This window comes from Aulonocara sp. 'chitande type north' Nkhata Bay, linkage group LG1 (assembly GCF_057382095.1).
Source record: "Aulonocara sp. 'chitande type north' Nkhata Bay isolate Kocher_YH1m ecotype deep benthic linkage group LG1, A_spYH_male_GT1.1, whole genome shotgun sequence".
NCBI classification, from domain to species: domain Eukaryota; kingdom Metazoa; phylum Chordata; class Actinopteri; order Cichliformes; family Cichlidae; genus Aulonocara; species Aulonocara sp. 'chitande type north' Nkhata Bay.
Window position 1 is genome coordinate 30,222,003 of NC_141344.1, and position 26,383 is coordinate 30,248,385.

The 26,383-nt window shown below is 39.9% G+C and overlaps 1 protein-coding gene across 2 annotated transcripts in view; it reads left to right on the plus strand.

Moving 5' to 3' along the window:
• Positions 1–713: 713 nt before the first annotated feature.
• adamts7 (a disintegrin-like and metallopeptidase (reprolysin type) with thrombospondin type 1 motif, 7) overlaps positions 714–26,383 on the plus strand; it is a 91,986-nt gene continuing 66,316 nt past the window's right edge. Inside the window, exons 1-6 of one of the 2 annotated variants that reach the window (XM_086292880.1) lie at positions 714–773; positions 4,580–4,947; positions 11,612–11,795; positions 14,700–14,899; positions 22,039–22,122; positions 24,462–24,586. In XM_086292880.1, coding sequence (XP_086149006.1) covers positions 4,810–4,947; positions 11,612–11,795; positions 14,700–14,899; positions 22,039–22,122; positions 24,462–24,586 — 731 coding nt within the window. In that variant the 5' untranslated portion in view covers positions 714–773; positions 4,580–4,809. Of the gene's footprint in view, positions 1,154–4,579; positions 4,948–11,611; positions 11,796–14,699; positions 14,900–22,038; positions 22,123–24,461; positions 24,587–26,383 lie in introns of both variants that reach the window. The other variant, XM_086292870.1, reaches the window with a different exon arrangement.

The window sequence follows — 26,383 nt, forward strand, 5'->3', positions numbered from 1 at the left end:
CAAGATGAGCGTGCCTTTAGGAATGTCAACGTACTTCTTAAATGCTTTCATTATAAGTAATATTAAATGAATACTATAGGTCAAAAATGATGGCCAGCATGTAGAACTTTCGTAAGCTCAAGCAATAGTGGGACATTTTTCTTCCACTAGAGGGCGCGCTTACTTTGGAGAGGGATAATAACGGTCGAACATAGAGTTTGGTTACGCCGTGTTCCACCTCCAAATAGGCATAATTCTTAATTGTTCCAGCTTAGCTTAAGGTGGTAAAACATTTGGGGATATAACTGATATAGATCTGGGTTTTCCAGATGTGTTTTAAAATCAGGAATCTCCCGAACTCGATGATGTCAGTCGCTGTTTTGTTTTTTAAGACTTTACTCGGGCTTTTCTCACAGTTCCCACTGGGAAACACTTGTTTTTTTATGCTTTGAACCTCCGGTCAAAACGTACAGAGCGCGACCCCCGATGCGTAGTCATTTGTCTTACTCCAAGTGAACGCAACAGTCTGGTCCTCATCTGACCCACTGAGAACCCGAATCACCCCAAGGAACTTCCAATTGGACTGCATCTCTGTATCCGATCTTACTTGTGTCAAGCCAGCCTCCAATTCTTGGAGTAGCATTCCCCTTTAAGCCCTCCAGCTCTCTCTTGAGCCCATTGTCTTAAGTCCACCCATCTGTGGGGGTGGCTCTGCGAAAGTTTTCACAGCAAAGTTTTAAGCTGTCACTGGCTGTCGGGAGGAGGCTGATGGAGGACAGGGGGACCAGCAACTTGTAAGCAAACATTTACACCGACATAAAACAAAACACACACAAAAAGATGCAGCAAAAGCCCCCCCGCGGAGGCAGACAATGCTCAGGCCTGAAGTGAAGAAGTTTGTTGTTGCTGTCACAGCGTAAGTGCACGGGCGCAACAAAGCGAGAAACGCACCCAGCACAGATGGATTTGAACTATTTGAATTGACAGTCGACGCGGTGTCAGAAAGGCGTTAAATGTTTCGAAAATATAAGTTACCGTCCTGACAAAATGACCCGTTTGCACTGCGGGCTTCACGCTTTCGGACAAAGAGCGTCTTCCATTCACTTCTTCTTCGCGGTCCTGGTGGTCCTGGAAAACTGCAAAACTTTGGGATTGGGATTATCACATGAACCAGGTTAGTGAGCCTGAAAACTAAAGTATTTTAAACATTTTCAGATTCAAACACATGGAATGCCACAACGCTCTCGTACACTGCCTGCTTTTGTTGTGCGCATTTGCTCTGTGAGTGAATCCAGCCACACTCCTCCCTGATGAGAAGCCAGCTGGAACTTTTGCTTACAACGTTTGGGGACAGCCATAGCAATTATGCTCAAACTTTTATAACCAAGTGCGGTAGAGAGAGCTGTTTCTGAATGAATCATCAGAGGCTGAAGCCCGGTCCGCCCTTGTTGTAGTGCCCTTCATCAAAACGCAGAATCCCAGTGCAGTGTTGCTGCTGTGTGACTGACACTGACCTCTGACTTCAGTAGTCAAGGGCAGGAAACAGAGTTTCACTTAGGGGAATAGACAGGATGCATTATTGTTATTCTCTTAATACACCCAGTTTCAACAGAAAGTGTATTGGCTGTTCCAGTGCATATCATCACATCAGAGGATTAAACCCCTCATGTCTGGTAGGAAGCACCCCCTGCCTTCACCTCATGCACTTTCATCCACTCAGACTTCCCGGGTTCTCCAGAGATTAGGCAAACAAACAGATCAAGAAGTGTGGGTGCACTCTGTCTCATCCTGTACAAATCAACTGTGTGCTAGCTACTGTTTGGCATTCTAGGCAAGGATGACTCACTGAGGGAGGGACCTGTCAGATAGTGATGTTTCAGGTGTTAGATGTTTGCACAGGAATATCGATGTCTGCCTGAAACTGTTTCCCAAAGTAGAAAAGCACTTTGATAAGCAAAGGGCTTCCGCTTGACAAAATGTTTAAAGACATTTTTTATTCTTACCTACTTGTAAGACTAAAGAATAAAAAGTAAATTAACTGAACCTGATCAGTGTTGTTCATTTGTCTTAGCAAATCTGAGAAGACTCTTAAGGATCCCTAGATTTATCACAATCACTCCAATGAAAAAAACCTTATTTCTGATGAATGTGATGGTTTCTGATCACCACGAATCCACAGTCCAATTCCTCAGGAGAGTAATTTGCTAGTTTGCTCATTCTAGATGAGAAAGACCTTTGTGAAGAGCTGCAGAAAATATTTGTTTCAATTGCTTAAAGAATATCTTCTTAAGGTCACAAGAAAATCTAAAAATCTTTTTGCTTCCCTAACAAAGGTAGGAATGGATATGCAGTCACTGCTTTCATGAAGAATGCCTTCCATGCCTTTGTTGTGCATCGTTAAGGCTACAAGAAGATATTTATATTTTCTTTTGACCTTAAGTAGAAGATAAGATATTTTTTAAGAAAGTTTTTTTTTCTCCAGCAATCTCTTGCCATCAGTAATACACATAAATGAAAACCAGTCAAGCCCATTGCTTTAGGCAGCCATGTCTTTACACTAATTCAAATCAATTCAAGACTATTTGGCATTTGTTGATGGTCAGAAGTTCATAAATAAAAGCAAAAGTGCGAATCAAAGAAGTGCATGGCTGGAATACTCAGGCATGTGGTAAAGTGAGAAGTCGATAAAATAATGGTACGGTATTAAAGTGCCAATAGAAAGGTGAAAACTCCTCATTCAGTCAGACATTTCAAATATTTGTCCAAATCATCTATAAGTGCTGTATGCTTGAAAATATTTGTGCAGATAATCCTGTGCAGTGCAGACAGGGTAAGAGCTCGAGTCAGCAAGGCTGTGTATAATCACTCCTTCATTTCCCTTGAATGAGATAAAGCCAATGATGATAGTGTGAGGGTTTGCACCCTTGTACTTTGAGTGCACAGAATAAGTGAAAGAATGTGAAACAGATAGTAGCTGTGATTTTATTTTATTTTTGACAGTGGTAATAATTATTATTTAATGTGTACAGTGTCCATCACATGGATAAAAACATCAATATTTCACAGTGTTGTTATCATTAAAATTCTTATCACTGGAAAAAAAGTTGTAATTGATTTACGACTTAGCTTTAGTGCAAATATACCATTAAAATCATTTAAATATTCAACTTTTTAAACGCTTCTCATGCATTTTAACACACGTCGCGTGAGAAAGAAGGTTTCAGGGGACTCTGTGCACTCTGTGAATAACTAAGTAGTGCTGCTTCTATAGGATTTAAGAGGGCAAGTAGCAGCCAAGCTATGCTAATCAAATGAAGTTGATTAATTGATCATCAGCAAACATGAATACCTCTATAAAAGCAAAATTTTTAGCAGTTTGCTAAATTCTCTCCAGGAGTGGACATCCTGACAAAGTCACACAAAAATCAGACCTTGCAGGCGCCACATCTCAGATTGTACAGGCCTCCATTAGTGTGTTAAATGTTCACGTTTATGACAGTTCAGTGAGAAACAGACAAAACGAGTATGAGGTCTTTGAAAGGGTTGCAAGGAGACGAGAGACAGCACATCTTAGGTCTGCAAAGGTGCATCATCACATGGCACAAGACTTCTGGAACGATGTTGTTTGGACAAACGAGATAAAGTGGAGATTTGGACCTAACGCACAGCGGCACACTTGGCGAAAACTAAGCTCAGCATATCAGCATGAATACTTCATACCAACTGTGAAGCACGGTAGTGAAGGGGTGATGTTTTGGGCCTGTTGTGTAACCACAAGTCGTGGCCATCTTGCATTGATAGAGTTAACCATGAGCTCCTCTGAGTATTTTAGAGTGAGAGCAACAGCTAAAGCATGTCACAAATTACGTCGTGAAGCAGGATAACTATCCAAAGCACAGAAGCAAATCTAAAACAGAATAGCTGAAAAAGAAAAGAAAATTAAAGTGGTGAAGTCCAGACCTCAACACAATAAATGCCTGCAAACCTTAATAAACTGAAGCAATGTTTTAAAGAAGCTACTGAATCATGTGGTGTACTTAGTTTTTCACTGGACTGCATGGAGTCCTGTGAAAAACCCCTTTTTCATGTGACTGTATGTGGTGATAAGCATAGCAGCTGTGGGGGGTGTACTGTCAGTGGATACTAAACGTACAGTGATTACTGAGTATTGCAAACTAAAAGAAATAAACACTGTTTAGCAAGATTTAGCTAGGTACAATGAAATTGTATGGATAGAAATAAGATGGAAAAACTGCTCATCCTGCTTCTTGAGGCGCAGTCCTTATATTTTTTGTCACACTGTTCTCCGTGCATTGGACAAAGCTATTCCAGGTCAGAGCAAATGATGGTTTGTGAAACTCAGTCTTCCAGCAACAATGCAAACTATTAAACATGAGAGTGAAGCGTCAAAGAATATATTTTTAAGAAGTGCTGCATATATGTCAGTTATATTCAAAGATAAAGTGACAGATTAGCACATATGTGTGTGTTTAGAGTTTCCCCGGTTTTGTTTACAGCTTTGCAGCCACATGATTATTTAATTTCAATCCAGTTTCCTGCGATTTAATAACGAGTCTTCTTCCCATCACCGCTTTTACAGAAAGATTTCAGGATGACTTCCCTTTGTACGAGGTGGTTCACCCTACGAGACTGGATGCCAAGGGTCACTTCCTGTCCAATTTCCTGTCTCACCATGCTCGCCGTTTACAGCGCAGGGAAGCCTCAGTGGAACCAGCAGGACTAGATCGCATCTTCTACCAGTTTTGGCACGGCGGCCACAACTTGCACTTCAACCTCACTCTGAATCCTCACCTGCTGGCTCCAGGCTTCATGACTGAGAGGAGGTTTGGTGGCCTGAAGGGGGCACAGATCAAACCTGCTGGATCCTCCCACTGTCATTTCTTGGGCGAAGTGTGGGATGATGCCATTGTGAAAGGGAGCGCAGCTATAAGTACTTGTGATGGCCTGGTGAGTGGATAAGCGAACTATTTAAAATTGTTTGAAAAGCATAAGCAGGCGAGGTGACCAGGCAGCTGTCATCAGAGCTGGGTGCAACAAGAAGTTATTTTCAAAACTGTGAAATTTCATCTTCACTTAAGGGTCATTTAAACAGCAACATGCCCTGGTGTGATTTTCTTTTTTCTTTTTTTTCCAGAAAAGTTCAGTCCATATATATTTTGACAGTGACACAAGTTTTGTTTTGTTTTTAACCTGTTTATGAAGCACATTCCTATTATAGTTATATAATGGAAATGGACATAATGTGTAGACTCTCAGTTTTAATTTGAGGGCATTCGTATTCAAATTGGATGCAGGGTTTAAAGGTTTTAGCTCCTTAAGATGTGCCACTCTCTTTTAAAGGTGACCAAAAGTAATTGGACAATTGTCTCAAATGTTATTTTATGGGCAGGTGTGGGCAATTCCTTAGCTATGTTATTATCAGTTAAGTAGATAAAAGGCCTGGCACTGATTTGAGGTGTGGTGCTTAAATTTGGGAGATTTTGCTTTGAATGGACAACATGTGGTCAAAGAAGCTCTCCGTGCAGGTGAAACAAGCCATCCAAAATCTACAGTTCGGTACATACTGAGAAAGAAAGCACTGGTGAACTCAGCAATGCAAAAAGACCTGGACGTGCACGGCAGAAAACAGCGGTGGATGATTGCAGAATCATTTCCATGGTGAAGAGAAACCCCTTCACAACAGCCAGCCAAGTGAGGGAGTCTCTCCAGGAAGTAGGCATTATTAAAGTCTACCATAAAGAGAAGACTACATGAAAGTAAATACAGAGGGTTCAATGCTAGGTGCAAACCACTCATAAGCCTCAAGAATAGAAAGGCTAGATTGGACTTTGATTGATAGATAAATAAATAAATAAATAACACCTACAAAAGCCAGCACAGTTCTGGAAAAAATATTGTTTGGGCAGATGAAGCCAAGATCAACCTGTACCATAATGATGGCATCTGTTAAACATAGTAGAGGCAGTGTGATGGCTTAGGCGTGCATGGCTGCCTGTGGCACGCGGACACTTGTGTTTATTGATGATGTGACACAGGACAGAAGCAGTCGAATGAATTCTGAGGTGTCCACTCAAATCCAGCTAAATGCAGTTAAATTGTTTGGGCGGCGTTTCATAATACAGATGGACAGTGACCGAAAACATACAGCCAAAGCAAACCAGCTGTTTATTAAAGCAAGTGGAATATTCTTGAATGGCCAAGCCAGCCACCTGATCTTAAGCCAACTAAATTTGCATTTCACTTGTTGAAGACTAAACTTTGCACAGAAAGCCCCACAAATAAACAGCAGCTGAAAGCCGCTGCAGTGAAAGCCTGGCAGAGCATTAAAAAGGAGGACCTTCAGACTTGAAAGCTAATTGTGCTTAGAAGCCTAGAAGACACTTTGAAACCACAGCTCCACATTTATACACAACGAGTGGATATAAAGAGACTCAGCCATATATAAAATATATAGATGTATATATTGGTTGTAACATTTTTTAGAGATTTGCATTGCACACATAATAAGGATGCAGCATTTCCCTGATTTGCAGACGTTCTCGTGGAAGCGTATTCCATCAGACGGAAAATTGTGCCTGATGCACTTCCTTTTATAGCAGGGTTTAAACTTGAGTATTGCGAGTAATGGAGCCCGCCTTTATATTTTGTACTAAATGTATATTGAACTTCCATTTTTGTCCCAGAAGTGTCACTCTCATGAGTGCATTTTTTAAAATCACGGAGCAATCCTGCAGTCCTGCTCTATCTGAGTTTGTTCAAAATTAGGCCAGTGATTTATGCTCTCCACTGTGTCTGTCTGTAACAGATGTGCGCTCATAAAAGAGAGATTATTTAGACCACAAGTGGATACGGTGGGCATGATTTGCATTCAGACCACTTAGATCCTTGACACTGCATTATCACAATGCTGCAGTCGTATTTCTCCAAATTAGATCTGGACCAGGGCTTTCAAAAGATACTTACTCACCACCTCTCTTTTCTCTGTCTGAAATTTCCAAATGGAGATATTATTCACATCGATCACAATAATAAATAATCACAACATAGATCACTATTTCACGTTTATTATAATATGCTCCAAGCTGTTCTTCATTTTGATTTGTAGTTTTAGAAAGAGAGCACTTTTTTCAGAGATTAGCTAGAAGCTGTTTAGCCCTGTGCCTAAGTGAGTGTGTAAACTGCAGTGCAACTTTTGAAACAAAAGTCAGATCTCAAAAGCGAAGCGTTACTCTCTTGTAATGCTGACAGACTTTTCTCAGTTTCTCAGACGAGCCTGTCTGACACCAGTTATCATGTTCAAAGTCACATAAAACAGCGGTCCCCAACCCCCGGGCCTCGGACCGGTACCGGTCCGTGAGTCGTTTGGTACCGGGCCGCGAAAGTTGAGGCTCAGGTGTGAAATGTATGGTTTTCAAGGTTTTTATCGGTTTTCAGCGTTATTTTCTCTCGGTTTTCCTGGGTCTTTTCACGTGTGTTATGAATAAATCTTCTTTTTTCGGTACCGGTACTAGATTTATTTTGTTGTATTTATCCGTGACACCTTAAAGGCCGGTCCGTGAAAATATTGTCGGGCATAAACCGGTCCGTGGCGCAAAAAAGGTTGGAGACCGCTGACTTAAAGGGCCTTTTTTTATGGTTCCGATGCCTAACAGGCTGTCCTGACCATGTCTGCATGCCTAAAGGCATTAACAAGTAGTCGAATAGGTGCACCTAATGAAGTAGTCAATGAGTATCTACCTATTTAGCAGAATTCCCACGCATATGTAAACTCACTCTGGTTTAAATATTAAAGTGTAATTGATAGAGATCCCAGGAGAAGCGGAAGCGAATGGATGGATGGATGATAGAGATGCCTTCTATGGTCACATGGATGAAGTTCATTATGTTCTCTTGCTGAACATGACACAACAAGAATTTGTGTGATAGTAAAAGCCACAAATGCTGTCTTATTGTTCAGATGATTGTGTGTGTGTGTGTGTGTGTGTGTGTCTCCTGTGTAGCTGAAGTTGTTCAGCTCAGGGCTGAATTACAATAAAATGAGAAAAATTTTCCTCCCAGAAGACAGGTTCCTCTTAAAAAGCAATCATGTTTTCTTGCTTCTAATCTTCCTCCACATCTTTATTTACTGGCGGGACTGCATATTTTACAATGCAGTGCTTTGCAGCACTAGTATCAGTCAAAAACTCTTAGGTATGTGGTATAGTAACATTTAATTAATGTAGAAAAAAAACTAAATAAATTATTTTATTTAATAATTAGTGGTAGACTCTTTACTGACATTTGTTTTTTTAAGTCAGAAACACATCAGCAGACATATGGTATCCACATTGCTGGTGTTTTGCCAGCGCTCTGCCGGCTCCTTGCACGATTTGGGTTATTTGCCTGTCTGATTTACATCAAGTAAAACACACGATCAGCTGGATTACGATCATCCTTCCGCTGGTTCTTGAAAGACTTCTTGATTGCATTTTAGTCCAGAAATTGTACAGCTGACTTGAAATGCCCTTAAATGTACCAGTGAAATTAACTTTCTTTGAGAAAAGCAAAAGAGTATGATGGTATATATTCAAACACTTTTATTTCCCGATGGTTCCCTGTAGATAAAGAAACTAATTAAATAATAAAAATGAAAGTTTTATTTCTTGGGTAACTCACATACATAACTGTGTCTTTTTCAACACTTCAGCATGTTGATCTAAACATAAAACAAAGTAAAAAAGTGTTTGCAGACAACCACAGACCATATATAAAAGACTGACACAGCCAAAGTGACGTCACACATTAGTTTGTGAAATCCTGTTTGAAACCAGATGTCACATCTGGTGATTCTGAGTGAAAAAATTGGAGCGACACTCCACACTCGCACGATAGCGACTTGACATTTATAAGGTTGGCCTGCCCTAAAGTATGCCCTGTTTTGCATCCATGTAATGAGTGAAACTTTAGGCCGACAGCCGAAGCCATAATTTAATTAGGAAAGTGTTTACTGGGGTTTTCTCAGACTTTTATACAACTGGACTTCTTTTTCACAACATGAGGAGCTGCTCACTGCTGGCACTCACAAGAAAGAATGCAGGTTCAAAGTACTGATCTTTAGCACACAGTCTATGCAGGTAACTAATTATTGTGGTGCAAAGCAGCAAGTAAACTTCTGCCAGCACCTCAGCTTGGTTCACTTGCCAGAGCTCAGCCTGTCTGCTTTTGGTAAAACACAGACAGTGATGAGATTAAGAGTATTTTGAATATTGAAGGCACTTATTAGTTTGCTTTATAAGAACCAAGTATATTGATGAAAGTAAAACATGTTTCCAATGTGATCCTTTTTTCGTTTTTCAAAGCTGACTGATATTACATATGAAGAAACTTTGATAGAAAATTCATTTACACATCTTTAACGTTGATAGAGTCGATTTTACGTGCGTCATCTTCTTTGACTGTCTGCAGATTATTCTTCACTTTCAAAGCTGAAGTGCTGCACAAAAGAGCATCTTGCAAAGGAGTCCCATAAGTCCTCATGTTTTAGATCACAGCCAGAAACCTGTAGTTTCAGGACGGTTTCTTCCTGTGGTTGTGACTCTATCATGTTGACAGACTGCAACACTTCCCAAATGACTCAAAACTTCAGATCAACAAGCCTCCCTTTCTTACTGAAATATATTACATATTTATATGTTAACTATGTGTGTAAGTTTCCTCCCAAATACGAAATCACAAAAGATTATTCCAACCACAATATATTTCCCGGCATGACTATTGTTCTTGCCTCCGTGCATTTCCTTCAAACTGGAGAAAGAGCCTCCCACACTTAACATAGTACACAAGACAAATAACACCAACTGAGTCAGAGAGAAAGAAAAGGAGCTGGGCCGAAGTTGTAGATCAGCTTCCATACGCACCTCCACTGTGGTCAGGCTAAAACAGCTTAAATGGTATGCAGGTATTTGAAAAGGAAACTCGGTTACAATAGAAACATACTTTAATGACTGGATTTCATTTCACCCCTGATTTACTGCATTGGTCCAGTGAGCACTGAAATTGTTATCCAGTGAGCTGTGATTGCATTTACTAAGACAGATTAAAACAAGAACATGTTAGATTAACTGATGTGTTTAATGGCTTATTTTACATTTCAAATATTACATTTGAAGGTTCTGTGTTATTTACTCAACCTGTTACCTCAGTCAGTACACTTGACTCTAAATTGGAATGATGCAGGATTTTGGGAAATGTCAGCACCAACCAACAGCCAACCTTTAAAGCCAGCATATCTTTGATATTGTATTTTTTTGGAGATGAGATGAAAACTATTTTTGCTGCTCAGCTTTTAGTGTGTGGGCTTCGGATATAACGGCCAGCCCTCCTGCCTGAGCTTCACTTGGACACTGTGTAAGATGAAAAAGGGATTAACTGGAGCAGAGGGTGGATAAGAATGAAATATAAGACAGCGATGGTCAACGGGGGGCCTAGGGGAATTTGGTTTTGGCCTAGTGCCTGCCTGCCTGATTTACTATGCAGTTGCTTAAAAGACATTTGATCTTTTCCCCGGCTCAGTCGTACGACAGAAAAATTATGACTTGGGGCTGTTTTTGCTGTTTCAGTGGGAGCTTACTCGAAGTGTTTTCATGTGCTTGTGCATTTTTATTCACTAGTCTTCAATACTGTATGTAATGTTTATATATATTAATAATAATATTTGTATTTAATAATATTAAATATTAAAAAAAAATTAAAAACAGTTTTAGAAAGTACTACTTAGCGCGTTTATTCAGGTTGTATTTTCTTAACTGCTTGTTCAGTTCAGGGTTGTGCCAGGCTGGAGCCTCTCAGCTGTGGGTCAGAGGTGGAGTACACTCTGGGGCCAGTTTGCCTTTAAAAATGCAAATGCATCATTTTACTACCATAAAAATTAGGGACTTGGATTGAACACTTGCAGCACATAAAGTAACAGACTGCATAGTTAAAGAGTGCTGCTTGGCCAACCTGCAGCCCAGATTTTGTTCCCACTGCAAACATTTGATACGTTATGAAATGGGGGAAAAATAGACAAAGAAGGTTTGGAGTAGCTGGAACAAGAAAAAGAACAATTCAATTTCTAGAGAACTAGAGCAGCTGATCTCAGTTTCCAAACACCTGGCATGGTAAAAAGAAATCCTGTTGTTGCAACGTTTTGGTGTTTTTTAAAAGATGTTGCTGGCTACATGTAGATTTTAAATACTTTGCAAACACAGTGTCTCCACTTTTTTGCAAATCTCCAATCAAAATACTCAAAAGCGGACATCTTCAGTTGTTTATGGTGTAAGGTGATGTAAGTTCATTAAAGTAAGATCATTAAATATGGCACCGTGAGAGAAAACGCCTTATTGCAGAGCATAATATATAAAAATGCTTCTGATCAATTTTCTTGTCAAAAACTTGGATTAACTTACTAATCAATGTTGTATGCAGTTGTGTGATGTCTTGCCTACCCATTACATACTGTATCTTTGACGACAGAAGAGCAAATCAAGAGCAATGTTTTGTTTCTCAATATTTCAGCAGTTCGCTCTTTGGCAACAGTTAAAATAGTTTAAAGAGATTTGAAGAACTGACTTACAGCTCTTTGTTTCTTTAGACGGGACTCTTCAAGTTATCTGATGAAGAGTTCTTTATTCAGCCTCTGGAGACATCAAGTGATGAAACATCAGCACCACAGGCCCATGCCATCTACAAACGGCATGTGTCTCCTCCCTCCTGGAGCCCAGTCATACAGCCCATCTCAGGGAAACGACCTTTCAACGGTACCTGTGGAATCAAAGGTAAATCGTGCACATTTACTTACATTAGCAAAGAAAGCACAGCATAGAAATTATACTTTTTTTTTTTAAACAGGATGTCAAACTAACGATTTGTAGTACAAACAGATGCACCAGAAAGTTGATTGTTTTCATCTGGATCCAGATGAACACCATTAACTTTCCGGTGCTTCCTTCCCTGAATGATTGAGCATTCATGGAAACACGTAAACGGATGCATTACCGAAAGATTTTTTTCTGTAGTTAAGGCAAAGCTAATATCTGTTAATATCTTAAAAATGAGTGTGACAGGGTGTGGGTTGTGGCTCAGCTGCAGGGAAGGCGAGGAGCAGTGGGTTCAGAGTGTGGTGCCAGGGGAGCCTGACCCATGCAGCTGACCTCCATCATCTTATCATGTCTCCCCCATTCGAGTAGGTCGCTGTGTGTGGCGTGCAGCAAGAGGAGGCAGTTTGAAAACTAAATGATCAATGTTTGTACTGTAAAGACAACATTTGTGGCTAAAATGTAAGCCCTCATATTGCGTCAGTACATTATTTTTTTCTTGCAAATACAGAAGCCGCAAAATACCAACAGCTCCCAGTGTGATTAAGGTCATGGTGATGTGCAAGTTTTTGTTTTTTTGTAACAGCAGTGGAGATAAGTACTATATTTACATATCTTAAGGCCTTAAATCTCTTTACTTGTTCAATGAAAATGCTTAATTTAAAAGTCAAAATACTGATAACTCATTAGCTACTAAGCACTGAATGATGAGAAAGATGATTATAAATAATCTCTTGTCTTTCATTTGTCTCCTGGTAATAATCTGCAGATGTTAGAAGAATAAAGCCACTGAAATGCAGACGTTCGTAAACCAGCTGCTTAAAATTCTGAGTTGAATTAATTGGCCCTGGAAAAAAAATAGATGTCCCAGAGGATTTGAGGGTTTGCTTTCAGAATCAGCTTAACAACACCAACAACAAAATATCAGGGCAGAGTTATAGTTGTGCCTAAGTATTACTTTAAACACTACTTTAAACACCAATCAAGCTCAGTTTTTTGTATTTGGAAAGATGTATTATTAGCTTATTACTTGCACTGAAATACATGAACTTCATTGCATCTTCCAAATTGCAAAGTAAATTACTTGTTTTGATTTCTAAAGAATGATAGCACAGATGCATTTTCAAGGACAAAGAAGCTTGTGTATGGTTTTAATTGATTAAATACACATTTAGCATTTATATTGTTATTTCTTTTCAGCTTGCTGAACAGACTGATAAGGTCTGAACGTTGATTTAAGCAGTTTCTGTAATATCAGAATTTTCAAATCATTAAGCGCGTCCCCTCTAGGCCTGTGTTTAAATTGTGCACTTAATCACTGTATCGCTATATGTCAGCCAATCCTAGAGATTTTTCTTTCTGTGTGGCTGTGGTTCATAAACTGGGAGGGTGTGTGAACCACAAATATGAACTGAGAGTAAGTTGAATGAAGATGATTTATGTAGGAGGAAATGCCTTATTATTTCACTAAACCTTCAGCTTAGTTTCGTTCTTACCTTATGACGGTTATATGTACATTTATATACATATAACCATGATAGGGTCATGTTTTGAATTGAAGACTTTTTTAGCTTCTGAAGCAGGAAATGGAAGAAATGGTTTGAGAACAACTGCTCAAGCTATTTTCAGCTGCTTACTTACAGCAGATTGTTCCCTATTTGGCAGCATTTTGATGTTTGATGCTCTTTTTGATGCAAACAAAGGATTTGTGTCCTCTTGAAATCAGGACTAAGAGTCTTTCACTTGTTGGGTCTTCCTTGATGTCATGATCTTCGTACAGCATCTGACAGCAGACTCATCTCTATCCAACTCATCTAGATGTCGTTGGGGACAGCACCATCACTCACCTTTTCTCACTCAAAATGTGATTATACACCACTTTGCATTTAATCACTAGCTGTTATTAATCTCTGGCGCTCTTCCATAACATGTCTTTTGTTCTGTCCCCCTGCCCTCACCCCCTACCAGTCACAGGGAGGGGGGGAGCGCTTGCTCATAGCCGGTCATCCGATTGTTGAGGTTTTCTCTGTATTGTTGTAGGGTCTTTATCTTTATTTATAAGTACCTTGAGATGACTGTTGTCATGATTTGGTGCTTTATAAATAAAACTGAATTGAATTGGCTAATGCGTAAACTGCTACATTACATTTTACATACTCCAGGCTTCACTGCACCCTTAGATCAGCCTGACTGAGACTTTTTTTTTTGGCTTTCGCAGCACAAAATGCTAACCGTTGCATCCATGTCAGTTTAAACTGATTGATAAATAACACTACAGAATGATCTGAGTCTGAGTGGTCTGTGAACTGAGGTGTATCCGGTAATTCTCATTCATTTCTGAAGCTGATATTTCGGCTTCGTCATAGCAACAGTAATATATGTGTGTCTGCTGTTGGTGTGCCCACTGTGCTTCCTGTCCCAGAGTATGTAAATGTTAAAGTTTTTAACAATATAATAAGGAGGATGAAACATTGACTTTTTTGCAGCTGACAAACAGAGTGGCCTTTATTGTGCAAACAAACAACACGTGACCTTTTCTCTGAGCTCGCTTCACTTGTGTTCATTTGTATGCTGTGTTTGTCATCCGTATGTCTGTATGTGCTTGGAGGTTCCTGCCCAAGTGCTAAGCATTTTCCTAGTATGCATGTGTATATCTATTATATGTGTTTTTGTCTAATCCAATAAAGACACGATCAGAAAATACTCAGAAAGATCAGCTAGAGATTGCTGAAGAGGATGACCAAGGGCAAAGATTTGTTTAACAGCACTGTGTACTACATGTGACAAGGTAAAGTCACAGTTAGTCTTTGTTGTTGTGTGTCAGTGTGAAAGATTTTAATATCTATTTATATTTCCCTTCTGCAGATTATCATCAAAGCTTTAAAGACATTGAGAGACAGCGGGAGCGTTGGGAGCGCAGGCAGCAGAGAAGGAGGAGAAGAATTCGTCAACGCTCTGTCAGCAAAGAGAAATGGGTGGAAACGCTGGTGGTGGCTGACCCCAAAATGGTGGACTATCATGGGAGCAAAGCTGTGGAAAGCTACATACTTGCTGTCATGAATATTGTAAGTATTCGATATTAATAATACTATTACGCTACAGGTATAGGCATCAACAATGAAGCGATGACTGCCAGCCTGTGTCTTTATATACAGACTTTAGATGAAGTAGTAGCTTAATGTGCTTGTGCAAATGCTGCGTTTCCTCCTTTGAGATGCTCTGCCAGCCCCTTCCTGCAACAGCCTTCAGCTGCTGCTTGTCTGAGGGTCTTTAAAAAGCATGCTTCACTGGGCTGAGATCAGGTGACTGACTTGGCTATTGGATAATAGACCATTCACTTGCCTTGAGAAGCTCTTGGTGGGAGTGAGAAGGAGGATCCAACCGCGGACACGGAAGGAAACCAAACTGGGTTTAAACAAAAAGCGAGGCATTTATTATGGCGAGTTAGACATGACTACAAAAATAAAGCAAAAGGCGAACAGCAGGGTTGAAAACTAAACTAAAAACTAAACTGTGGTAACTATGAACACAGACGTGAACATGATTCTGACCAGGAATGTGCAAGAAACTATGATGAAGAAACAAGAACATGAAACGTGAACACGACCTGAGCAGAATCATGAAGTACATGGAACTTGATGTGATGTGGAGGGAAGGAAAACAGACGACCTAACAAAGACTGAATGAAAACACACAGACTAAATACACACAGGAGGTGATCAGGGCAAGTGGAAACACATGGGGAAACAGCTGACCGGAATAAACATAATGACGCCACAGGGGAAGAAAAACTAAACACGTTAAACATGGACACACCAGACTTTTCAAAATAAAACATGAACAGATGTAGACATGAAAACACCAGCCGGACAATTAGAACATAGAACACGCAGAGACAAACACACAGGCGTAACTGAAAGTAAAACACTGAGAAAAGACTCATAACTAAGGAGACATAGATGAACCTAAACTAGACTTAAAACTCAAGGCAAACTGATAATAATACTAGAACTTAACATCCTTTCAATCACAAATACAAAAATAAACTCAAAATCTGGGTCACAGACAGTCCCTGACACTTGGGCATCTTTGGCAGTTTACTTCTATGTCATTATCCATTTCCACTGTAAAGCAACACCTCATTATATTTGGCTGAATCTAAAAAAAGAAACTCTTGCCTCTAAATAATTCATCCTGCTTCTTCCTTCAGCAGTCACGTTATCAATAAACACTATTGACTCTGTTTCACTGGTTCCATTGATTGTAGGCTTTCCTAATGATACGCCTTTCTCTTTGAGAGTGTTCCTGCCTTGGCTAGACGTTGTGAAGGGATTTTCTTAATCAGAGACTGAAGTGTTCGATCACGTGGTCTTTCAGGTCTTTTGGTGTTGCTGAGCTGGTTGACACATTCACTCCTTTTTAAGGCCAAATCAACGATGTGGTACAAAAGATTTCTCACTCTAATACATTTATTTTGGTTTCTCAGTCTTCTTCACTTGTGTTTACATCTTTTTGGACCTTCTATGGAGAGTTCCAGTGATAAGTTACCAAATACTAGGACTGGGCGATATCACCCAAAATTCATATCTCGATATTCTTTGGCTGAATCGTGCAGTCAAAATGTAAACTAAAAAGACGCTGAGCATAATAACAAAGACAGATTTCGCAGCTGCTCTGTTCCCAAGTTCTACTGCGTGACTGACAGCCTTAAGTTTGAAATCCGCTTCGTAACCACGTCTCTTAACAGGTGCCATTTGTGGTCCTTATAATATTACACAGTACAGTAATATTACGTTGAAGCACAGTACGTATCACTCGTAAGGGGATTTGTGTCTCCAGGGAATGTGGAGAACTACACTGTGGAGGCACTATTGGACAAATGTTTTGATAGATTTAAACTAATACTAGCACACAGAGGAATAGTTTTAGAATTTATTTTAATGTAGAGTTGAAGGATGAATATCTGGTGCATTTTGATTGAAAATTTTCAGATTTTCTTTAAAGCATCATGATAAAAAAGACTTTTTCTTTCTCTCCTTTTTTCCAACCATGTCACGCCACAACTCTGCAATCAATGTTATTACTATATCGTATTCATGGATCTAGTAAAGTGACTTCACTATTACTGAGTAGCGCATGAGGGAGTTTTCCAAATTAGTGCCATGTTGACTCAGACCGCAGCACCTGAAAGTTCTATCAGAGGACATAATATCAGGAAATGCAATTCACTGACAGAAAAGGACACAGATATACTGACCTAGCACACAGCAATACAAGGAGGAAGCAGCTATTATTCTCCACATCCTCCTGCGGTTCTTTTTTAAATTTCTTTACAGTGTTACATAGCAGCTTACATAGCTTTGAACTTTAAACGCCCAAACAAGCTTGCAGAGCTTCAAGGGAAACAAACCGTTCAAACAATGTCATCATCTTCCTCATTCGCCAGTTGCTCTATTGTCTCCTCACCAGCGATGTCTTGAAATCGTCAACCATGCAAGAGGCTCATGTTTTCTGTCTTCTGCTGTTTTCTGTGCACACAGAGTAAGGATTTATGAAAAAATTCATAACCCACAGCGCAGCCAATCGAATGGAAAATCATTGTGTATTCACAAGGATGACACCCTCGTATCACTTTGAGCTAACAGTCGAGCGAAACATTAGCACAGCACTCTGTGGGCCGAGGGGAAACGTGTTACAACAACAGCACATTGTTGTGGAGAAAAATACATGAGCTTTAAAAAGCCACAGCTTTGTTTGTACTCACAAGTCACAGAGTATGAAAAAGTGGATAAAGATGATATGAAATGATGATAAGGTTGTTTAACAAAAATGCTGCTGTTGTTTGTTATATGCTCTGAAAACATCTTTGAATGACACAACAGTGAGGTTATAAAAATAATTTTTGATGAATGAAGTCTTTTATCGGTGCCGGAGTTGTTCTGTCTGAAGTGCCTCAGTTTTATGATTTGTACAGAAGGTTTAGTTTGTAGGGATTTTGTCCAGCAGCAAGAAAATGAGGGGATATGTCCAGTGACGTATGCCCTTTCTTCAACATAGTATGAACCATGAATACACAATTCATGTACGAAAAAACACGCCAATGGATTTAAACTGGGGTAAAAGTATAAAATAAAGTACATTATAAAATGAGGTTTCAATTAATTTTTTTTCCCCCTTTTAACTATGTTTGCTCAAACGTAAATGCTTCCCATAATCAACAGCATACAGTGGGGCAAAAAAGTATTTAGTCAGCCACCGATTGTGCAAGTTCCTCCACTTAAAATGATGACAGAGGTCAGTAATTTGCACCAGAGGTACACTTCAACTGTGAGAGACAGAATGTGAAAAAAAAATCCATGAATCCACATGGTAGGATTTGTAAAGAATTTATTCGTAAATCAGGGTGGAAAATAAGTATTTGGTCACCTCAAACAAGGAAAATCTCTGGCTCTCACAGACCTGTAACGTCTTCTGTAAGAAGCTTTTCTGTCCCCCACTCGTTACCTGTATGAATGGCACCTGTTTGAACTCATCATCTGTATAAAAGACACCTGTCCACAGCCTCAAACAGTCAGACTCCAAACTCCGCCATGGCCAAGACCAAAGAGCTCTCGAAGGACACCAGGAAAAGTATTGTAGACCTGCACCAGACTGGGAAGAGTGAATCTACAATAGGCAAGCAGCTTGGTGTGAAAAAATCAACTGTGGGAGCAATCATCAGAAAATGGAAGACATACAAGACCACTGATAATCTCCCTCGATCTGGGGCTCCACGCAAGATCTCATCCCGTGGGGTCAAAATGATCATGAGAACGGTGAGCAAAGATCCCAGAACCACACGGGGGGACCTGGTGAATGACCTGCAGAGAGCTGGGACCAAAGTAACAAAGGTCACCATCAGTAACACACTACAACGGCAGGGAATCAAATCCCGCAGTGCCAGACGTGTTCCGCTGCTGAAGCCAGTGCATGTCCAGGCCCGTCTGAAGTTTGCCAGAGAGCACATGGATGATACAGCAGAGGATTGGGACAATGTCATGTGGTCAGATGAAACCAAAGTAGAACTTTTTGGTATAAACTCAACTCGTTGTGTTTGGAGGAAGAAGAATACTGAGTTGCATGCCAAGAACACCATACCTACTGTGAAGCATGGGGGTGGAAACATCATGCTATGGGGCTGTTTTTCTGCCAAGGGGACAGGACGACTGATCCGTGTTAAGGACAGAATGAATGGGGCCATGTATCGTGAGATTTTGAGCCAAAACCTCCTTCCATCAGTGAGAACTTTGAAGATGAAACGAGGCTGGGTCTTCCAACATGACAATGATCCAAAACACACCGCCCGGGCAACAAAGGAGTGGCTCCGTAAGAAGCATTTGAAAGTCCTGGAGTGGCCTAGCCAGTCTCCAGACCTCAACCCCATAGGAAATCTGTGGCGGGAGTTGAAAGTCCGTGTTGCTCGGCGACAGCCCCAAAACATCACTGCTCTCGAGAAGATCTGCATGGAGGAATGGGCCAAAATACCAGCTACTGTGTGTGCAAAGCTGGTAAAGACCTATAGTAAACGTTTGACCTCTGTTATTGCCAACAAAGGTTATGTTACAAAGTATTGAGTTGTATTTTTGTTATTGACCAAATACTTATTTTCCACCCTGATTTACGAATAAATTCTTTACAAATCCTACCATGTGGATTCATGGATTTTTTTTTCACATTCTGTCTCTCACAGTTGAAGTGTACCTCTGGTGCAAATTACTGACCTCTGTCATCATTTTAGGTGGGGGAACTTGCACAATCGGTGGCTGACTAAATACTTTTTTGCCCCACTGTATTTCGAGGTCTATCTGTAAAACTGCTAGAAAACCGTCCTTTAAAATGAACTTCCATCTGAATTACAATGACTTTCGCAGCCTGGATCAGTGTAGCAGTGGAACGAACCGCATCCAATAAACAATCATAGTTACAGAATGCTTGTTTATAGCTGTTCAGAAGAGAGGTAGTCAAAGGCAGGAGAAAGGTTGACCTTTTTGTAAACGGGGCAGAATGTGATTTTTGTACAAACCACGAGTGTGTGTTTCAATGGTCTCCTCTCAGAGGCATTCATGGTGCTGTATGTGAGGAAGAAAATAAGGCAATATAGAGGGAAGAGTTGAATTCCTGCTTCACCTCTGCAAAACTAACCTGGTGCTAAGTTAGGAAACAAATGGTCAAATTCAGACACCCCAGTTCCAGACTTGTATTACGTCCCGAAAAGCATACTGTCTGAAGCACACTTTCTTTTTAATGCTAAAGCAATAATGGTAAATGGCCTGTATTTATATAGGGCTTTACTAGTCCCTAAGGACCCCAAAGCGCTTTACATATCCATTCATCCACCCATTCACACACTGGTGATGGCGAGCTACATTATAGCCACAGCCACCCTGGGGCACACTGACAGAAGCGAGGCTGCCGGACACTGGCGCCACCAGGCCCTCTGACCACCACCAGTAGGCAACGGGTGAAGTGTCTTGCCCAAGGACACAACGACCGAGACTGTCCAAACCGGGGCTCGAACCGGCAACCTTCCGATTACAAGGCGAACTCCCAACTCTTGAGCCACGATCCCAACCTGTTGTAAGCAGCTTTTCATGCTCTTCCCCAAAAAATGCATTGAAACCTGCTGCTCTATCAGTCTCTGTTGATAATGATGCTTAGAGTTTTATATCCCAGCGAGTTCCTTCCACCTCTCAGGTTTTTCTTTCATGCTTCTCATTTCTGGTTTCTCAAATCAACTGACCAACAAAGATCTGAGGTGATTTCCTTTCACGCTTCTCACTTCAGATTTCACGAATCAATTGATCCTTCCCTGTTCTGTAGTAATTAACCTCATGCTGCTTTCTGCCCTTTGTAAAGGATTTCCTTGTGGGAATAGAAAACAGGCTACCATTTATATACAGCTTTTCTACTTGCACTCAGAGATCTTTTGGCCACAAGAACACTGACTAATGCATTCATCCAGCTCTTTATTTTTGCACTAAAAGCACTTTATTTACCCCAACCCAGAGCCTTTTTGCTGCATGGTGACTGTGCCACTGTTAAAGCTACTGACTAACTCTTTAAATTTTGGCACAGAGTCTGTTCAGAGTCTGTTCAGTGACAGGTTGCTTCTCCCAAAGACAAGAACTAACAGACTTAAAAACTCCTTTGTCCCACACGCCATCAGACTGTTTAACTCCTCTCTGGAGGGGAGAGGGAGGGGAAACAGGAGGACAAAGGAGGGAACAACTAAGCTGTAGTGCCTCTTCACCTCACTGTACAATACCTTGTGCAATACTTTTGTAAATAGTCAACGGTGCAATAGACTCAATACTTGAAATGTGCAATTCACTTGTATTTTTATTTTTATTCCTATTTATTCTATTTATCCCCTTCGTATATTTTATTTATATTGTCTCTGTATTTATATATATGTGTGTGTGTATAACTCTGTAACTTCTGTCGGTGCTGTGCTTTTTTGGAAATCGAATTTCCCAGAGGAACCCACCCGAGGGATTAATAAAGTTCTATCTTATCTTATCTTATCTTACTTTAGACATAAATAACCTTGTGACAAAGTGCTCAAGGGAACCATATTTGAAAAAAATAGAAGAGTTTAGGGTAATACTTTTTTACATCCTCCATATTCCCTGAGTGCAAACCAGAAACCCAAAGGTGAAAAATTACGTCAGATGTTGTGTTGCTGTTTGTGTGCATACCACTACTGACGTGTTTTGCTTTAAATGTGCATAATTACAGGCTATAATTATTTCTTTTTAAATACCAGGGTACTTAGGCTTTTGATAGTTAAAGAGACTAGCTGTAATAAATAGATTTGAAAGCTTTGATGTTAAGAGGTTAAAAGTATTAAAAAGCTGTACAGGTCCCCGCTCACAGACTCTCTTTGAAAATTCAGATCATGACTCACGCATAGAAGAAAAATGAAAGGCTGGGGAAAAAGGTTTCTAAAAAAAATAAATATTTGTAAAATGCAAATGATAATTCATGTTGAAAATGAAGAATTGAAAACTGCAAATTATTAACTGAAAAGGTCTAGGCTGATACTTTAGCTAGGGTGTACAGTTTGAGCATAAATGTGTTTAATAAATGAAAATCCAGCAGTCAAGTTTATTTTTCTAGCCACTGCCCTGATTTTAATATAGTGTTAAAAGAAGTTTTCTTCCAGGTTGCAGGTCTCTACAGAGACGCCAGTATTGGGAATGCAATCAACATCGTGGTTGTTCGACTCATCCTGCTGGAGAAGGACGAGGTAAAAACAGATTTCTGTATTTTAATGAAGGGTGGTTTTATTAGTTTCCATATAAAGAGTCAAATCCAAAATTCCTGACCACAGAAATTCTTCAATAGTTTGGTGTCCTGAAAGTTAGTTTTACCAGTTTTGTTTTCTTATTTTTTTCAAGTGTGGGTCAGAATGACCTGTTTTACCTACTCTCTGGGTTTCTTTCCATTTAATGAATGAAATCCCATTCAGAATGACTGAAAACTACGAAACATTACTTGCTTTTAGGTTCTTGGGTGCAGTCAATACTTGCAATTTGTAACTATGCAATAAATAAATGAAAATGGGTTTTCTTAGTCATTCTGATTGCTGTACTGTATGTACAAACCGATTGTAAGCAGTAAAATGTACAGAAATGTTTTGCTGACAGCTGTTAGAATTACAAAACTCACTCTTAGTAATAGCCGAGATATACAACACTGACAAGGACGCTATCACCTTATGTTCATCGAATGTGAAAGTCATGGTGCAATTTGGTTTTCCATTTCAGTTTATAGCCATATTTATCTCTGTGCTGTGCACTTATTCTGGGCAATTTTGTGTACTTAGAGTGCATTAGTATGGGCTCAAAATGTGGTCATAAATATTTTGTACTTGTAAAAAAGATTTGTGTGTGCGTAAAAAAGATTTGTATGTGTAAAAAAGATTTGTGTGTGTAAAAAGAATTTGTGTGTGCGTAAAAAAGATTTGTATGTGTAAAAAGAATTTGTGTGTGCGTAAAAAAGATTTGTATGTGTAAAAAAGATTTGTGTGTGCGTAAAAAAAGATTTGTGTGTGCGTAAAAAAGATTTGTGTGTGGACTTAGAAAAAAAAACCCTGCAAGTTACAAGTACGGATTTTTGACCCTATTTTTCTTCCCTTCATCTGATTGGTCAATGTCATGTCAATCACAAATGTAACAATCCAATCAGAGAACAGATGGGTTAGGCTGTCGGAGGGGCGCTGTTTTGAACTGCAGGTCCTTGAAGGGTGATACCGTTTGAAGCTGGAGGATCGCTATATAAATATCCGATAGCAGCTAGGTCCCCTAACTTTCAGTAGCTGTTGAAAGGATAAAGTTGTGGTATATCAGTGGTTAGAAATAACATTATTACTTTAGGATTAATTTAACACAAAGTCAGGGCTGACCCAGGACCATTGCTGTGAGTCACAGTGCGCAGCATAAAAGTCCTTTCACATCGGATGCAGGATACGCTGCTAATGCTAACTAAAAGCAAAGGATCCAGAATTTGTTACGCTGGCTGCTGGGCTCTGTGGGTTTTTGCAGCAGCTCTACCTGTACTAGATGCACCTGCTCCTTGTCTTTTCTATCTCTGACTTTATGTCCTCTACAAGAGTTTTTTTTTGCTAGTTCTTCAAATGTTCAATAAAAACATGTATGCTAATTCATAACGAAGAAAGCTTTGTAATGAAGACTGTCATTTCCAAAACACTGCCCGCCCCCACCCCGCGGTCCGCAGCGCTGTTGAAAAGGCTGTGGAAGTCCCTGTATTAAACACGTAGACCTGTGACACAAAAATCACCAAACTCGGACAACCACAGACTGTTTTCCTTCGTGGTGATGAAGGAAAAGGCTGGGTTGGCATGTAAAAGGGCATTTATTCCCTTCAAAGACCTGCAGTTCAAAAAAAGCGCCCCTCGACAGCCAAACCCATCTGTTCTCTGATTGGATTGTTACATTTGTGATTGATGTGACATTGACCAATCAGATGAAGGGAAGAAAAATAGGGTCAAAAATCCGTACTTGTAACTTGCAGGGGTTTTTTTTCTAAGTCCACACACAAATCTTTTTTACACATACAAATCTTTTTTACGCACACACAAATCTTTTTTACACACACACAAATCTTTTTTACGCACACACAAATTCTTTTTACACACACAAATCCTTTTTACACATACAAATCTTTTTTACACATACAAATCTTTTTTACACATACAAATCTTTTTTACGCACACACAAATCTTTTTTACGCACACACAAATCTTTTTTACACACACACAAATCTTTTTTACGCACACACAAATCTTTTTTACGCACACACAAATCTTTTTTACACATACAAATCTTTTTTACGCACACACAAATTCTTTTTACACATACAAATCTTTTTTACGCACACACAAATTCTTTTTACACATACAAATCTTTTTTACGCACACACAAATCTTTTTTACACATACAAATCTTTTTTACAAGTACAAAATATTTATGACCACATTTTGAGCCCATACATTAGCTGCTAATGATTGATTTGTCTGCTGTTATGTTTTCTTCTCTTCATCTGATTGTGACATGTCGCTGATAGGATGACTTGAAGATTACACACCACGCTGACAACAGCTTAAACAGCTTCTGTAAGTGGCAAAAGAAACTCAACATGAAAGGGGACGAGCACCCGCTCCACCACGATGTCGCTGTTCTGCTCACCAGGTACTATATACACCCGAATCACTGCTTTCCTTCGTAGTACATTTATCTTTTTACTGTTTGAGCCCAAAGCCCAGCTATGCGTGTAATGTTAATATTGATGTGCAAGTGGCAATCATAAAGTTTCCTGTTTAAATTAGTCTGTTAAGCCCTGTGGCAACGTGGGATCACACAATGGTGACTAAACCTATGGCTCACTGATTAGGATATTGCTAAATTTATATACTTGCAGTTTTGCAAAGCGAGTGTCTATGGCGACCCTTACAGCTAATGCAAGGTGAATATCAAAAATGAACCAGAGTACCACAGTCATTTCTGCATTATTCAACAGGGCATCAATTTGTGATATTGCAAGGCGTAATGGAACAAGAAGACGCAGCCTCAGCTTTTACATGAAAAGTAGCCGGGGAGAACTGCTTTTACTCAGCCCTGCAGTTTATGGGCTGTGCAGCTTGAAATCAGATCATGTTTTTTTTCTCAAGACAATGACAAAAGGCCAACTAATGCCTGATTTTGTTATTAAAACTAAAATTATTTAGTTCCCTTTAGAATTCAATGTTAATAACATTCAACCAAGATTGAAACGTCTGTGATATGACTGAGATTTTGTTTGCACGACCTTTCTCTACTGTCACAGTTCAGAAGTAATAGTTTGACTTTTTGGAAAAGACACTGATACAAAAGTACTGTGCCCACACATTTTTTGGTAGTTTGCCTTGAAGCAGTACCTAACCAATTCCAGAGGAATGTTTTTTGTTAGTTAAGCCGCTTGATAATGACCTGTGACGCACTTAACTCAAGGGATGAACCAGTGTTGTGTTCACACAACTTAGCAAAGAGCCAATTTTAAATTGTATCTTTAGGCACTAATTTAATAACAACCTGCCAAAAAACAAATTGTTTGTTCCAATTTCTTTACTCGAAATCTATGAAATATGCCAAAAGAAAAAAACACTGTTTGACAGACATAAAACAGTATCTTTGCGACATCAAGGTGATTCCTGAAGAGCTGTTACCCAAAAACTTGGCATATTTCTGTATAATGTGCAGTGTGTCCTTAAAAAATGTAGGAAACTGGACAAAAGTGGAAGATTAAAGAAGACATGCCAGGTAGGGCTGGGCGATATATCGAGTTTTTTAAAAAATATCGATATATTTTCATACGAGATATAAGATGTGGCAATATCGTTTATATCGATATGTCTATGTTACGTTATAATTATACTTGTGGAGCCGCAGGTTTGCCTCTCTTTCGTCCACTTTTGTCTCTACGCAACGTTACTCTGCCTCGCCTCTCCTTCACTGAACACAACTCCGCCTCCCCCATAGCTTCACCTGCAGGCAATGACAAGATGAAAGCGGAAAATCTCCGTTAGCGAGTTACCGCGGATGGCCCCGTGCGTGGGGCTGGACGGCGTCAACGTGTTAGCGAGCTAACCGCGCTAACGAGCTAACCGCGCTAACGACATGCAGCCCGGAGGGGCTGCACGGCCTAAAATCCTTTCATTTTCTCAAAACTCGACAGTGCGCCTTATGTATGAATTCTGGTTGTGCTTACTGACCGCGAACCGATTTTATGTGGTACACAGCGCTCAGCAATCTGTCAAAAATGTTTTAATATGACTTTGCTAAGCTACGGAGCTGCACGGCTTGATGTCGGAGGATTACGGCTACCGGGGAGGAGCCTCGCGGAGTGATACGTACTGTGTGTGTATAAGGACCACAAATGGCACTTGTTCAGAGACGTGGTGCAGCTGTGAAATCTGTCTCTTTGTTATTACGCTCAGCGTCTATTAGTTT